We start from the raw sequence: 17,371 nt of genomic DNA, 5'->3' as shown, positions 1-17,371 counted from the left end.
ATAAATGGGTCCCATTGTCCCCCTAGACATCCCCTTGCAGGTGGGTGCAGCCACTCACTGAGCCCGGCAGCAAGGGGATCTCTGCCCCCTCTTGAAAGTGTAGGCAAGTTGCTGCCTGCACAGTAAAACAGAGAGGGGCTTTTAAGCAGTCCCTTGGATGCACTGCTCCCAAGGCAGCACAAGTTCACGGCTACTCTGAGGACAGCACATTCAACATAATAGGGTGCACTTTCCATGTTTGCGCACGGCACACCTGTTTGAAGGTGCCCCATGGAACAAACAAGGAAAGTAGGACCCATATTTTATGGGGCCCCAGGCAGCCCAAAGCTATGGCAGAGACATGTCTTAAATTTGCAATTTCAGTGCTCACTTCATCTGCTACTGCTCATGCTCTAAAAAAGACCCCTATAACCCCAAATACTTGAGGGCCAGAAGGTTGTAGGTTGTGGCATCTAGGAATGTTTCTGGAAAGACTACTTTCCATGATTTTGCCAAACCTGTCATTAATTTTTGTGATCAATTCATCCTTCTACACCTTCCCTTTGTCAATGCATTTTGTAAATCCCTATTTTTCAGACTGTAGATGAAGGGGTTTAACAGAGGGGTGAGTGCAGTGTACAACAATGAGAATATTTTGTTCTGGTTCATTGAATATGTTGTTGCCGGCCTCATGTACATAATCAAGATGGCCGCATAGAATAAAATGACCATCGTTAGATGCGAGGCACATGTAGAGAAAGTCTTGTGTCTTCCTTCTTTAGTTTGAATTTTCAATATTGCAGAGATGATGTGAATGTAGGAAATGAGGATCAGGAAAAGTGTGGTCATCACCAGAGCAGCGCCGAGAAAGTAAGTCACATTTTCGATGTTACGGGTGCTGGTACAAGACAGGTCGAGGAGGGCGGTTATGTCACAGTAGAAGTGGTTGATGCGGTTGGTCTTGCAGAAGGAGAGCCCAGCAAAGAGCACTGTGTATGGTATTGGCTCCAAGAAACCAAAGAGCCAGATCCCAGCTGACAGTTTCATGCACAGAACCTTGCTGATAATGACAGCGTAACGCAAAGGATTGCAGATGGCGACATAGCGATCATAAGCCATGACTGTAAGTAGAATAAATTCAGTACACAACATGCACAGAACTAAATAGAACTGCAGCAAACACCCTGTGAGGGAGATACAAGGGCAATCGAGTAAAAAATTTGCCAACAATTTGGGGAATGTGCTAGAGGTGTAGCTCATGTCTAAAATGGACAAATTTGCAAGGAAAAAATACATTGGGGTGTGCAGGCTGGAGTTAAAACAAATAACTGCCACAATGAGAAAGTTTCCTGTCAGGGTTGTCAGATAAATTAGAAGAAAAGCACAGAAAAGTGGAACTTGCAGCTGTGGAAGTTCTGAAAATCCCACAAAGATAAACTCTGAGAAATTGGTCTGGTTTTCTCCAAGTCCATCCATTCATGCTGATTACTTCTGCAAAGATTCAAGCAACCACCACAAATGTGATGGACAATACATTAAGTATTTTTAGACACATCTGTAACTAAGAAAAAGACATACATAGTGAACCCACTAAAGAAGCAGGGTATATAATACTCAATATTGTGAATACTGCATTGAATTTGCAATTTCTGTAGCGCTCTTCTGGTGACACATAGATGATTGGCAGCGGCTGCAGGTGCTGACCAAGCACATACATGACGACAGTTGTTGTGCATGTCTCAGTTCAAAAACGTACAGGAAGAGAGATTTTTCCATATGTTTTATTTTTTGCAGAAGTTTACCTAGGTGTGGAGAGTCAAAGAAGAACTGGATAAAAATTGGTCATTATAGGGTCATGATCTTATACCAAATATTTTCCAACATTCACTGCATAAAGATATGGTTTCTAGGCAGTCCAACATGGGAAACATCCTTTACAACAAAACTTTTACAACGCACTACCATTACGACGCAACTTTTACAACGCAAACCATTACAACGCATAGCGCTGGGGGGCGCTCGAGGATAGGGAATGTATTTAATATACTATCCAACACCTTCCCTACTATCCACGGGGACTGGAGTTGGAATAGTAAATTAAATAAATCACTATCCAGCGCCTAAAAGCACTATGCGTTGTAATGGTATGCGATGTAAAAACTGCGTTGTAAAGGTAGGCGTTGTAAAAGTATGCGTTGTAACGTCATACATCCGTCAAATGTATGACAAGCCATCAGTTTTGGTTGTCTGGTTCAGGACCAATCATAATTCTGTGTATGAGATACAGTGATTGCAAGCCCATCTTCTGTAGGGTTGAAAAGCACTGGCTCAGCATTCAGAGGTGGGTCAAGCTATTTATTGTTGCCCCCATATTAGCTCGCCCAAACCTTGTGGTGGTAATCCACCCTCTTATGATGTTTAAAATAATCATTGAAAGAGAGGATAACTGTGAGACTGAGGCTTGTTCATTGAAGCAGCAGTTGAGAGAGCTCCAAGTGTGTAGAAAATTGACAGAATTGAGATGGTGTTATGATATTTAAAATCCATATGGAATATGGTGCATCATCCAAATGCACCCCTGGAAAAAATGCTATGGTATAAGGTTGACCACTGAGTAAGTTAGGAAAATAAAACATGTGTTTGTGCCTTGCATTGGCTCACAAAACAAGAAATGATTGACGTGTGTCATTCTACTACATTACTGTGATAGAAAAAGGACCATATGTATCAAAAAAGAGTTTTGCGATTGTGATTTTTAGCGAATCGCGAATTGAGATTGAGATTCGCAAATAAGGAATACCTTCCTATTCCTTCCTATGGGCTAGGAGGCCCATAGGAATGAATGGGAAGACATTCTCAATTTGCAATTACCAATTAGAGAATCGCAAATTGAAAATGCAATTTCAAGGTTGCAAGGGTGCCAAAGGGACACCCTGTTGCACCCCTGAAATATGCATGTGTGCATATGTTGCACATGTTGCACACATACATGCCCTAAGGGCATGTATGTGCGACATATGGCACTTTTAAAAAATAAAAAAAGGGCTTTTTCAAAGAAAATCGCAAATTACCAACAACTTGAAGTTGGTGGTAATTTACAATTCCTTAAGGGCCAAATAGCAAATTTCTGGGTATTTCAGAATTGTACTTAATGACTCGTAATTTGCAATTCCTTAATTGCATTTGCAAAATAGAGCTTCGCAAATTTTGCAATTCTCTATTTTGCGATGACCTTTTTTGGCTTTTTCCAAATCGCAATCGGGCAGATTTTGAGAATCTGCCCGTTTGCAAATAGGTAAAAGGCTTGATAGATATGGCCCTCAGTGCTCTGAGTGACCACATGCAATACGTGTTACCTGGAGCTGACTCAGTCCTCTTTAAATGTTCACTAAACATGCATCATCTAAGTCATCTGGGACGTGAACCTTGGGACTCCATCAGAGCATCATGCTGCCATGCACAGACCACATTGATGTCATATGTGCCTCACTCAATTGCTATTCATGACATCCGTGTGTGGACTTCAGATTCCTTGTTTACAGAGAGCATCACTGACAATAACTCCAGTGTAGAGTCAATGAACCAGCTGCGAGCAAGCTTACCAAACTACAACATACCAGAAATTCTGGCAAAGTTGATTTCAAGCTATCAATAAAGATATGCACTACTATATTTTATAGACACGTGAAAGTGTTTTTACTGATTAGAAAAAAAAACTTATTTAGACAACTTTAATTGATATCTAGACATATTTTCAGTAAGAAATGTGTGCCGGTATTTTATGTGAACATTTCTATGTGTGCGTCTCCATTTCAGAGTCAGAGGAATAGAAGCCTAAACCATGGTCTCTGTATGAATAAGTTGTATTAATGCAGCCATGTTCAAGAAGTAGCTATCTTTGTAAATTTCAAGGTCTTTTCCGCGGGTCATTTCGTAGGACTTTTCACTACCTGAACTGTCTATTGTTTTTCTGTATCACATAAATGCCATTTTCTTTATTTCCTATACACACCTGAATCATTAATATGAAGTGAATGTATCCTATTGAATGTATTTTATGCATTAGAATATTTACTTGCTTACTAGAATGATATATTGCTAACTCAACCCTACAATGTAATAATTCACTACTGAATGAGTGTTGCTTTTGTGTCTAAAACCTTCTAAATATTATGGGCAGATTTTGAAGCCCCTTGCGCTGCCAGTACGACACTTTTTTGTGACGCACGGGCAGCACATCACACTGCCCCATATTTAAAAGGACAGGAAAAGCTACCCTGCGTGGCTTTTCCTGTCCTTGTAAATACAGCCCCTTTATACGCATCACTTTGCGTGAAAGGGGTGTTCCAGTGGTGTTGAACCAGATACATTTCTAGAATTACAAGGATTTTTAAACCTGGAAATGCATCAGTATGCCAAGCCACCAAGGTGCAACGAGGAGAAATGTTTTAAGTTCTCCTCTTTTTTTCCTCTTTCAATGTGTGCTGCATTCAACAGCACGCATTGAAAGAGGAAAATGCCTGTAGTGATTGTTTTTGTGCAGGAAGGGGCCCCACACTGCTCAAAAAACAATCTCTCCATAATGCAAGCATCCTTGCACCATGGAGCAAGGGGACCTGCGCCGGCGCATGGCAGCTGTTTGTGCGCCAGAGCTAAGGAGAGCACAGGAATGCAACACATCATTGTAAATATGTTGCAATCCTGTGCCCTGAAAGTGCTTCAGCGTGGCTCAGCCAAAGGGTTTGCGGTACCACACTGCTGCATAATCTTGATAATCTGCCCCTATGTTTTTGATGATATGTGGCAGTTCTTTCTGGGCTTTCTTAGAAGACAGACTCTGGGCTAGTGTGTCAATTTATTTCTACCTATTCTTTCAGCTTACCGCGTTGGGAGTAGACTCCATGCCAGTCTGCTTATTTGCTTCATATTTTGTTTTGGTTATTGCGCTGCTTAATAGCCTGACCTTATGTTATCTCCCTTATTATACTTTGACTATATAAATCATATTTCCTTCATTTTGGCTCAGCTGAACCATAAATGGTACAGATTAAAAAATTTGGTAAAAAATACAATAAAAGCATGCAAATTAAATTTCAAAAAGTAACCTTTACTAAACATTGCAACTCATTCTAAGGATTGCAAAGCAACAACGCAAATCTTTGCGTTTTACGAACTCCAAAAAAAGTAAGATCAAAATTGTTCCTAAAGGAACAACCTATAGCTAAGAAGACTTTTGTGGAAGTTAAGTAAGAACCCCTTAAAAGAGTTAAAAACTGAACAGTGAGGAAATCATATTTAAAGCCTAACAATATAACCTTAAGCAACAGAAGATGACAAAGAAGCACAAAATTACTTTATTTTTTCATACATACAATCAACATGAAATATATTATTACTGGCAGGTAACTTGAAACTGAGAACACAACAAAGTTTCTAGTGTTGGCTTTGCATAGACTAAGAGCTGTGTGACAATCTGTAAAGCAAAGGACTCTGCAAAGTGGAATAACCAATATGAATGTTGTTTGTATAAGACTTGCAAAAGAATAACACGTTTGGCATTCTCAACTACCTGGCAGCCCATTTGGCACAAGTTGTATGTTCGGGAGCAAATAAATTAAGCTAACGGTAGAACACAAAATCTGAATTTTACATCAAGTGCACATGCAGCAGGGTTAATGAGCAAATTAAGGTATGTTTTATAAACTGGTAAGCACTGAATCAACAAAAAAGGAGTCTACCAGGGTGACTGGGGTAGCTTGCGAAAGTTGGGCTCCTAAAACAAAGTTCCAGAAGCGCGTTTTAAATTTGTCGCATGCATCTTGTGTAATACACAAGGCTGCACCCAAAAAGCCTTGAGACCCATCTGTAATGTCCATGTTTATGTGTACAAGCTGGGGAATCTTCCCAACAGAGTGGTCATCCAATATGACTATAATGCAATCCCCATAGGGTCCTAAGACCTCATTATTCCATAGCCTTATCCAGTTTTCAATAGGTCTCAACATAGCAATGTCAGAAACTGATCTGAGATTCAGATTGAATCTAATTCGAAGCATAGGAGCACTAATAGGTAGTGTCAAGAGGGTCTTTATAGAATAATTTTCAGCTTTTTCAAAGAAGCTAAGATTACAATGCCACCACAAATCCACCCCATCTTACATATCTCCACGGGGGGATGGAAAAAGCAGGCACCCTGCTAGCAAATCCTATAATGGACTATGCGCTCTGTTTTGAAGTCAAAACAGTTTTCTCTAGATGGGCTGTCCATCCATAGAAATCTTCAATTCTCGTGCACAAATAGTCAAACTTGTGAATCCTATCCAATGCCTCACACTCTAAGTATATCTTGCTTTTAGTTTGTTTTTTTCGGGCAGCTAAGACCATAAGCTTTGTTTTGCTGTTGTTGATTTCCAATCCAACTCTGTGCAAAAAGTGTTGAATTTTGTTCACAATAATGACTACCCTGAGGAGTTTTCAACTGTAGCAAAGTGTCATCTGCAAAGAGAAGACAACATATTTTGTAAGTCTTCACCTTTGGGGATTAATTTCCACAAATTAAAAGATAGGGCATACAGCCATTTATGTACAGAATAAATAAGGCACCCAAGTCTTACTCCTCTCCTGATGGGGATATCTTCCATCAGTGCCGCAGTTGGGCCCCATATAAAGCCCATATTAGGGACAGTAATCCCCATGGGACCTCAGTCCTAATCAGAACCTAACAAAGTTATGATCTCGGGATGAGATCAAACGCAGCTCTAAGGTTAACACAGAAAACAAATAATCAGCCCATTATTAATATCTACTGTCTTCCACTTAACAGACAAGAGCCGCTCAATCAGGTACATTGTGCTAGTATCGGATCTGAATCCCGCTAAATAACTAAACTAACTACTTTTTACCTTCTGTAATGACCTTCATTTTGAATATATCTGTAGGGTTTGAACTGGAATCTCATGTATAAAATTTGATTTGGCCTTGGATTCAATCTTACGAAGACTCTGACAGTTCTAATACTATATCTAAATCCTCCTAATGATTTCATTAGAGCATCAACAGGTGTATTTCAATAGACTAGGAGACGACACAAGCAATTTAGGGCCTGATTTAGATTCACAGGATTGCTTAGTCCATCACAAACGTGATGGATATGCAGTAGTTGTATTACAAGTGCCAGCGGAGAGGATATCCATCATGTTTGTGAGGGAGTAACTCATCTACCAAACTCTAAAATGAGCCCTAATTTTTTTGTGAACATTTCAGAACATTTGTGACTTTTCTATCTTTAACATTGAGTCCATACTTCAAACCTGCAGAACATTTAACATGATTGTTAAAAGTATCCCCCTTAAAAAGTCAAATACATCACCCCTGTTTCATGTGGTTTAAGACCACCTTGCTTGTGTTGTTTTAAACATGTGGAGCTCACAAAGACCCGGGAGCCAGGTCAAATTGACTTAACAATATTTGATGTTTATAAATGAAATGAATGGCTGAGCATCCCAATTATAGTGCCACTCTATCGCTTGCTTCCATGGCAGGAAAAAGAAAATCAAGAAAGAAACCTTTAAAAATTATCAAAGATGTTGCTCCTGGTAAGTTTTAGCAACAGATAGTTTTAAAGTGCATTGCAAAGTAGATTTGGTTGCAGTGAGTAACTACATCATTGCACCTGCCATGTGCAATATGTTAACGTAACATTTCATATTGTACGTGTTATGTTATGTTTTGACAGTATGGTTTACAAAGGTGAATATATCTATTAAAAAGATGAGTACTGCACATATTGTTTGTATCCGTCATGCCAATTAACTTCAGTGGAAACGGTGAAGTGGAGACTGAGCAGCATGTACAGAATAAAATATGGCCATGTCATAAATGACTTTGGAATGACATAACCAGGTAGGATTTCCACTAACAAAAGGGTTACCTCTAAGTATTACAGCTGTGCTAGAATAAGCTTTTTTCTAGAAGATCTGTGATTAATGTAACTCGTACATGTGCAACATTCCAGACAGTGACTACTTTGTTTATTTGGACTTCAATTTACTGATATTTTACATTGGGGTAGCATCACTTTTTTATTGTAGCCCAGCCACAAAATGGATTTCTGGATTTACTAAGCCATGCAAATCCCGATTTAAGTGGCTTTACGTGGTTTAATAAAGAAAAAGTAATGCAAGGCAGTGCTTAGCACTGTCTTGATTTACTTTGCTTTGGGAAGGTGTTCCATGTGTGGAGCCTGGCCCTGCCCATGCATTCATCAATGGATTGTGATGCAAACCAAGATTAACTAAAGCCAGTAACGCTGGGTGCGTGTCAAAAAGATGCACCTGACCAAGGCTGTCATAGGAAGGAGAAATATATTTGTTTCTCTTCTCTACTTCCTCTTTCTAAGTGTGCTGCATTCTAAAGCCCTCATAAAAAGAAGAATTCACCTCTAAGATGCTTAAGGTAGGAAGGAATCCCTCCCTCCACAACATCTTGCTCTTGAGAGCAGAGGGTGCACCGTGTCTTAGTGGATATGGCACATTTCTGGTTTCTCCCTTTTATGCAATGCAGATCAGAGCAGCAAGTTGTGTTGCATGAACAATTTGTAATGATGAGTTTATATAAAGTCACTGGCTTGCAGATTTTAATGATGTAAAAATAAAATCATTGTTTCTTCAAACTCAAGATATTCATAGCAATTGAATCTGCCCGTATCCACCCTGAAAGAATGATGAACTAGGAAGAAAATCTGACTCATGAGATGCATTGTGAGCTCCGCACCGCAGCTCACCTTGACAAGTTTTTTTATTAGCTGTCCAAAATATAATCTTTTCTCATAAACCTTAGGTAAATTGATTTTAAGGAATAACAAATGCTACATTTCTACAAATAATCAACACCTTCACATTCACATTCAGTATCGTATTAAAAAAATCACTTACTTGTGTTAAACAAAATAGCATTGCTCTTTACATCAACCTAGCAGATTGATAAGGAAACACTCCCAAAATTCCTCTAAAAAGACACTGGATGACAGGATGTTTATTCAACACTATTAAGGTAGAACATGGATAATACCTCTAATCGGTAATAAAATAAATGTTTATAGATGTAGAGAATACGCAAAGACTTGGACATTCACTCAAGGGGAGCATCTGACACTCACAGGGGCTATGCCTACTCGCAGTGTTTGCTGTGTCCGCTAGCAGATATTTGTGGAGGAATGTCCGATGGGATCAATCCAATGGGACACTCTCTCTGTTGTTCTACTGCAAACCCCACAGCTATCATGGGTAATTAATTAAATCCACACAGTGCATCTTTAATGACAGGAAGACACTGTAGACTGACAGCAAATAATCTCCTTCCTAAACTTTTGCCAATATCAATATCTGAGGACTTAATGGCTTTTCCAGTCAAGGGTCTTCCCTGCAATGTGTGGATAACAATAATCTGAAATAAACAGTTGCTGACAACTGATGTTAGCAATTAACTAAATATTGATGAATCTAAGATTACTTCAACAAAATATCATCCTTGCTTTAATGCATATAATGTTTAGGGCCATTGAGAATCACATTGATATAAAACCCTCATGTTCCAATTTGTTAAAGAAGTGCTAGTTGGTGAATTCACAAAGGCTGCTCAGAGCCCAGGTCAAGGATTAGTTAGTGTCAGTGATACCTTCACTGTTAAACTGTTCTTTCATCAAGGTCATAAAAGAGGCTTAAATAAGTCAGAAGCCAAAATGGCCTCCTGGAGCCCTCATCGGATGCAATCTTGCAGGTATTCTTCTGGACCGTTAAAAGTAGCTTGATACAAAGTGAATGGACCGTAGTTCTTTTGACCCTATAGATTATTATTTTGTGTGCTAAGCAGTGCCTTGGAACACAAAGTAGTGTACACCGGTGCTTCGGTCTGCTCTGTGGATCTAAAACATTTAGGCCCAGATGTGACAACATTCTGGGGGTGCTGTCCATTTCAAAGGACATTTACTCTACAGTCCTTATGCAGAAATTGTGTGCCCTCAATTTTAGATATTGTTATTGGTCGGACATGCAGGCTATGCCCATTAAAGGGTGCTGATATTTACAGTCACCTGTGGTACTGACCAGACGACATCAGAGTTTACTGGCCTACAGTTCCTGTCTGAGCATCATTGCTTGAACCCACCTAGTTGGCATACAGCACTAAAATCATGCTTTGGGCTCATTATAGGTGTATCAGTTTTTAGTGCTATTATACTGGAGGAACATCGGGGCATATTATCAAGGGGGTTTATCTCCGCTTTTTTGGCTTTAAAAGCCAAGAAAGCGGAGATAAAATTATCTCCCTATTACCAAGCTGTCGCTAACACCAGTTAGCGACAGCTAATAGGAGATAGCGACCATCTTGGGCCCCGCTTTGCATGTCAGTGATATTTATCACTAATGACATGCAAAGTGGGCGTGCCAAGATGTTAGCGACTGGAAACAGTCGCTAACATCGCTATCTCCTATTACCAACTTTTGGAGATATTCGCGCTAAGTGCGAATATCTCCAAAAGCTAACACCTGCCCTGAGCATTTCTTAGCCATGTTAACCAATGGGAGGTGGATAACATGGCTAAGAGCATTTGCTCGATAATGCATGAATATCGCTGACTTTTCAGCGATATTCATGCATTGCGGCCGTTTTTTATCGCATTTGCGATAAACCTTGCTAATAGCAAGGTTTATCTGCGATAAAAATCGCCGATGTGCGGCGATAATTTTTGTCTCTAAACAAGTTAGAGACAAAAATTATCTCTATTGGTTGGTAATATGCCCCATCATTTTTTATCCCAGATTCTGGACAATATCACTGCATTAGCCTATTTTGTGTTTTTTTCTTTAGAATGGGCAATTACGCCACAGATTTGGAAGTACCAAGGGGCATATTATCAAGGGGGTTTATCTCCGCTTTTTTGGCTTTAAAAGCCAAGAAAGCGGAGATAAAATTATCTCCCTATTACCTAGCTGTCGCTAACGGATGTATGACGTTACAACGCATACTTTTACAACGCCTACCTTTACATCGCAACTTTTACAACGCATACCATTACAACGCATAATGCTTTTAGGCGCTGGATAGTGAATAGTTTAATTTACTATTCCAACTCCAGTCCCCGTGGATAGTAGGGAAGGTTATTGGATAGTAAATTAACCTATTCCCTATCCTAGAGCGCCCCCCAGAGCAATGCGTTGTAATAGTTTGCGTTGTAAAAGTTGCGTTGTAATGGTAGTTCGTTGTAAAAGTTTTGTTGTAAAGGTTGTTCCCCGTCGCTAACACCAGTTAGCGACAGCTAGAAGGAGATAGCGACCATCTTGGGCCCCACTTTGCATGTCAGTGATATTTATCACTAATGACATGCAAAGTGGGCGTGCCAAGATGTTAGCGACTGGAAACCGTCGCTAACATCGCTATCTCCTATTACCAACTTATGGAGATATTGCCGCTAAGCGCGAATATCTCCAAAAGCTAACACCTGCCCTGAGCAGTTCTTAGCCATGTTATCCAATGGGAGGTGGATAACATGGCTAAGAGCATTAGCTCGATAATGCATGAATATCGTTGACTTTTCAGCGATATTCATGCATTGCGGCCGATTTTTATCGCATTTGCGATAAACCTTGGTAATACCAAGGTTTATTTGCGATAAAAATCGCCGCAGCTCAGCGGTAAATTTTTGTCTCTAACCAAGCAATAGCGATAATTATCGCTATTGCTTAGTAATATGCCCCCAAGTCTTTTACCATGCACATTTGCCTCATTCTTGGGAGAAAATCCCTGACTTGTTCTGCATGTTTTGAACATGCTGGGTTGTCCGTAGGAAGTCTGGTGTGTACAATGTTGCAGGGCAGGTCAATGTTTGCTACCCCTGGACTGCTGTAGGGTCAGAAGGGACCACACTGTCATTCTTCCTCTGTGGCCCCTGAAAGAGACCTGGAATTCTCAGGTCCAGAGTTTGTAAAGATGAAAATTCCAAACCTGGAAAGACTTGAACTTCATAGTTGAGGTTTTTCACCCAGAGTTACTTCCCTAGGTAATCAGGACATTAAAGGAAAGCTTGAGTGGACTATACGCTACAGCCCCATTTGCTTTAGTTTTTGTATGAATGTAGAAGGCTTTCAAGAGTCATTTTCTAATTGACTTCCTGAGGCAGCTTATGTTAAAATTTCTTGGAATAGTTTCCCTCTGTCCCTGAGCTTCCACTAATTTGTATCCTTATACTTCTCTCTTTACATTTTCTCCGGCTGTGTGTGATGTCATTTGAGATGTCATCAGTGATGTCACTGACCATGTCATGAGTGATGTACTATGAGAAATCATCAGCAGTGTGTTAGACCTGGCACCTTGGCGTGAGTCTCCCTTCCATTTTTTATTGCTGTGCCTCATATGTTTTGCTGGTGTTTTGCTGGTGTTAGCTGCTCAGAGCACTGTGCCACTGCCAATCAGTGCCACGGTGCAAGTGCTCCCTGTACAAAGTGTATATGTGATTGGTTTCCATGATTGGCTTATTTGGTTTACTGTCAGACCCCAGTAAAGTGCACCAGGAGTGCCAGGGCTTGTACATCCAAATTCTGCTAGTGGGCCTGCAGCACTGGTTGTGCCACCCACAGATGCAGCCGTGTGAAAAGTGTCTAAGGTCTGCCATTGCTGAACCTGCATGTAGTCTGGTACTGTCATGCTGGCTAGGCAAGTGCACACACTTGCCAGCCCCTAAACATCCCCTTTACTTCATGTGAGTCACCCCTATGGTAGAGCATTGTAAGCATAAGGTAGGACATGCCCTGATGTGTGTGGCATGTCCTAATAGTGAATTATAGCCATTTTCGTTTTTCACTATTGTAAGGCCAGAATGGGCTGCTGGAATTATTACACTCTATAATCCTAGCAGGCTCAGGGAACAAGGTAGAAATTCAAGTTTGGTATGCCCGAACCCACAATAATAAAATACATCTTTTACCAAAGTTGATTTTAATGTTCTGTGTTTGCAAATACCACTTTTAGATAGTTGGTATTTGCTTGCCTAACCATTTCAGCCTGCCTCTGCTCTGATGTGTATCTGCTGTCTGGTTTGTGTGAGTGACAGGGCTTGGGAATTCCAGGAGACAGTCTATGCAGCTAGGTGGTGAATAGAAAGATTACACCAGGATGGGTGGGGGGAGTGCCCATTGACACTGAATAGGGCTATGCTCTGCCACCACAATACTTGCTCCACCTCCTGTGGAGCGTCTGATGTGTCTGCCCTGCACACTGAAAAGACAAGCCCGAGTCACCACAACAAAGTGCTCAAGAACTGGACTAAACAAGGCAAAGGCCCCCTGGCCTCAAAGAACAAAAGAAATGCAGAATAAATATAGGAGCCCTGCTCCTAAGAAATCAGATCCTGTTTGAATCAAGAAGAACCACTGCCCGACGAGAAGGACCTGGAAAAGCTACAAGGAGGCATACTGTCTCTTGCCTGGGAGACTGGACTGTGGTGGGTGCCTTGCTATGAGAGGAGCGGAAAAGATTGAAGGAACTTTTATCTACGTCTGCCTTTTTGAACAGTCTCCAAGGGCTTGTGTGTGAGCTTGCCCCCTGAACGGAGTCCCAGGACCATTGGACTCCTCCTGCCTTAAAGCCAAGCCGCTGAAAGTTGCCGATCTCCCCCTGCTGCTGGAGCCACCAGCCAAGTGCGCCCAGTACCCCTCGACAGCCGTGAAGCCGTACCTGTGACCTCCCGCACCATGTGAGCCCGCTCTGCTGAGGAGCCGCACTCGCACCGTCCTGAAGTGCTGCCCGCATCTGCTTCACCCTCCTCCAAGAACCGCACTTCTCGCAGCGTCCCCGCTGGGGAAATCCCTGAAGGAAGCACATCGCAAGGAAGGTTCGGCCCGTACGCACAAAGCGTACCGGCCCCTTGCATCGCGCACCAGAGAACAGCAGCCCTGCACTGAAGGGGACAACTCATACGCCGAAGCGTACCAGCCCCTAGACGTCGCGCTGCTGGGGTAAAGAAAAGGCATCCCCCACTCGAAGACACGACATGGACAAACGCCGCGCACGCCGAAGGCTCTACGTCTAGGACCATCTGCCTCACTCCCCGGGGGCACCCCGCCCGAACATATTGGACCGAGATGCCTGCACGAGCCGGACATGCATCGGAGGGAGAGGGGCCGCCAGATTGCTCCTAGGACGCCTCGCCTCCGCATGCCTCATCCGTGTCCACAACTCCACACTTTAAAAAGGTACTGTACTGACTCGCACCCCCAGTGGTGTGCGCCTCGGATCAGAGAGTCCGCAACATTGTTGTATTGCATTTAAGACTCTTTCCCAACGCAGTACGAGTCGCACAGGTTGCATGAAGCGCACCAGACCCTCCAAATACGCATTTTTAAGAACTCTTGAATCCTGAACAGTATTGTGGCCTATTTTTAAACGCTATTGGGTCTTGTGTTAAGCCTTATAAAGATACCTAATTTTTGATACAAAACTAGACTGGTGTGTCATTTAATTACTGTATGTGGTCATAAATGCTTAACCCATAACGCTCTGAAATTAGCCTTGTCTGCTCGCGCCACGCAACCTAGAGGGTGAGCAGAAGTTATTTTAAAGAGTAAGTCCCTTGCCCTGACTGGAGGAGAGGGTCCCTGCCTGTCACAAGTACTTACCTGTGCCAACCAGAGACCCCCAATTCTAACACAGTGCATTGCTGGGGCATGAGAACGGCTGAATTTCTCGGGTTTTGAACAAGTGAAATGTCAGCCAAACTATAACGTCTCTGTAACCTTCGTTTTCTTCCTGTGAATGTCTAAGGATTTTTAAATGCAAATTCCCAACTATAACATTCCTGAAACCTTTTTTATATATATATTTTTATTTGATTAAGAGCAGATATTACAATTTTACCAATTAATATATGTGAGAATTTTATACATCTGAAATAAATTTCAAATGAAAATACACGGGTAAAAAAATTGAAAAAATACAATAAGAAATGAAGTAAAAGCAAATAGGGGAGATTGTATGTAGTGAGTGATAGAGTTCTCCTGCATTATTGTTCATGGCGATCCTAACAGTACTGCAAAACCAACCATGCAAAGCATGCCAGTCCCTTCCGGCTCTATACCTTGTGAGCCAGCTCCTCATTGGAGCCCAGATCTTGCAGGCTCTCCGGCTTGAGTGCCTACGCTTACAATTATACAAGGTTCTTTCGAGGTTGTATATGGCAAGTAAGTGGCCTAGGTAGGCCTGATAGTTGGGGTGCTCTTCATCCTTCCACCACATAGCAATAGGCAGCCGGGCTACAGCCACCACGATAAAGATAAAGTTGGTCTGAGATATATTAAGTTGTTCCTTATTATAATAGCCCAGAAGCATCAATGATGGAGTTATCTGAAGCCTCCCACCCAATGCATCGTACAAGAACTCCTCTGTCACATCTTTTAAACGTGACAGTTTACGAGAGCTAAAAATATATGTATCAGGTCAGCTGGCCCTTGAGCAAACCTAGGGCATTTATCATCCCCATTTCATCCCAGCTAAAGAGCTTACTCAGAGCAAAGTAGAGGGTCATAATTGTTTGATAGTGCTAAGCTTTTAAGTTAGCTGAGAGAATGATTTTGCTCCCTAATGCAATTGACTGATTTAAGTCTGTGTCAGGATCCACCAGTTTCCTGCCCCAGGTGGCTTCTACCTTTTCTAGGTCCTCAGGAATTATATCCACTAAGATTTTATATATGTGCTTTATCCAAGACTGGGGATAGGTAAGAGCTTCAAGAAGTGGGATTTTGTTTAGAACTTTTTGGTCCTAAGTTGTGTTAAAAGGCTAGTAATGTGTATATACTTGAAATGAGACCCCGCAGTTATTCCAAATCTCTGCTGCAGGTCTATAAATTAGCAGATTTAGTTGGCTGAGTATAGGTCCCATATCCTGGCTATACCCTTTTGTTCCCACTGCTTACCCTTCATATCATAAGTCAATGCAGGAAACAGAGGATATTATCACAAAGGTGTACATCTATTGTACTTGGGTATCTGCTTAAGTTTTACTACTTTACTCTACACTTTCCAGGTTGCTATCACACTCTTGAACCATTTTCCTTGTAGTAGCTGACCTCAACATGTCAAAGAAGCATGCCATGTGCCGATCTACCCATAGCCAACTCATATATAGTGGGGATAGCCATACTAAGCTGCTTATCCCTGATACTCAAGCTAGCATTTTCTGATGCAAACAGCACTGCCATCCGTTGTAGAAAAACTCCATAGTAATAATATTTTCCTAAGTTAGGACCTGCCGACTCTGTGTTCTTGCGGCAGAGTCAAATCTTTTAAAGATTGTTGGGTTTTCTTGTATCTCCAAATTAAATGAATAGAGTCTTATTTCTTTAAAGAGTTGCTGTCAATCGCAAAGGGGATGGTTAGAAACAACTACAAAATCAGATAAGATTATCATTTTGAGAATATTGCATCTTCCCAGATGGAGTCTATCCATGTGTCTTAAATCCATACTAATCTGATTTAGTATCGGACTTATTGTCCATATGGAGCCCTACTGCAAACCTTGACCCCAAGATATAGCACTGCGTCCTGCCTTCGGGATTCCAAAAGAGGAGTATTGGAGTTAAAACATTCAGTGTTTTCCCTGCATTCAGTAAATAGCGTGATTTCCAGCCATATTCGTTAGCCACAATTTCTATCTGTAATATCGCAGCTTCCAGGTCTGGGGTCAGTATGGCGATATTGTCAGCATATGCCATTACCTTGGTGTCAAATCTGTTAATACGTATTGGCTTTATTATCTGGTGTTGGAGGATTTGCTAAATAAACAAATCAATATATAAGACAAACAAAATTGGAGAGCAGGGGCAGCCATTTCTTGTCCCCTTGGTTACCTGGATACAGCCTGATTCCTGGCCCATAATTTGTATAAAATACATTGCATGTATGGCAATTAAAGACCTGGACTGAACCCCTTTTGAGCCACAATTACTCATAGATACTGAAAGAACAATTGTTCAAGGTCTTTTCTGTGTCCACAAGGATCATAGCCATCCTATCCTTTGTTACTTCTGCTATATCAAATAAGGCTATGGCACGCCTGATATGGTCGGTGGTACCTCTGCCAGTTATAAAGCTAAGTGGCCATGGAGACAAGATGGGCTATGATCCTACCTAACCGAGTAGCTACAATTTTAGAATATAGCTTGACATCTGAGTTTTAAGGTATATGGGTCGATAGGACACAGGATTGTCTGGGGGCTTATCCTTTTTAGGAAGATAACTATGTCTGTTCCTTGCAGGATTCTGGAGGGACCCCATAATGCTGTACACCTAAGAAAAAGTCCAGAAGTAGCATGCCTGTATTACCTAATATAGCTCCAGAGGAACT

The 17,371-nt window shown here is 41.5% G+C and overlaps 1 protein-coding gene across 1 annotated transcript; it reads right to left on the bottom strand.

Moving 5' to 3' along the window:
* Positions 1 to 516: 516 nt before the first annotated feature.
* On the bottom strand, positions 517 to 1,455 carry LOC144769867 (olfactory receptor 5V1-like). The gene has a single exon (XM_078654056.1). The coding sequence runs from the start codon at positions 1,453 to 1,455 to the stop codon at positions 517 to 519; it is 939 nt and encodes a 312-aa protein (XP_078510182.1).
* Positions 1,456 to 17,371: the final 15,916 nt, after the last annotated feature.

The sequence above is a fragment of the Lissotriton helveticus genome, chromosome 7 (assembly GCF_964261635.1).
Source record: "Lissotriton helveticus chromosome 7, aLisHel1.1, whole genome shotgun sequence".
Lineage (NCBI taxonomy): Eukaryota > Metazoa > Chordata > Amphibia > Caudata > Salamandridae > Lissotriton > Lissotriton helveticus.
This window is presented reverse-complemented; position numbering and strand designations above follow the sequence as displayed.

Excerpts from the sequence above, each read along its gene's own strand:
- LOC144769867 (XM_078654056.1), bottom strand. The coding sequence starts at position 1,455 with ATGGATGGACTTGGAGAAAACCAGACCAATTTCTCAGAGTTTATCTTT.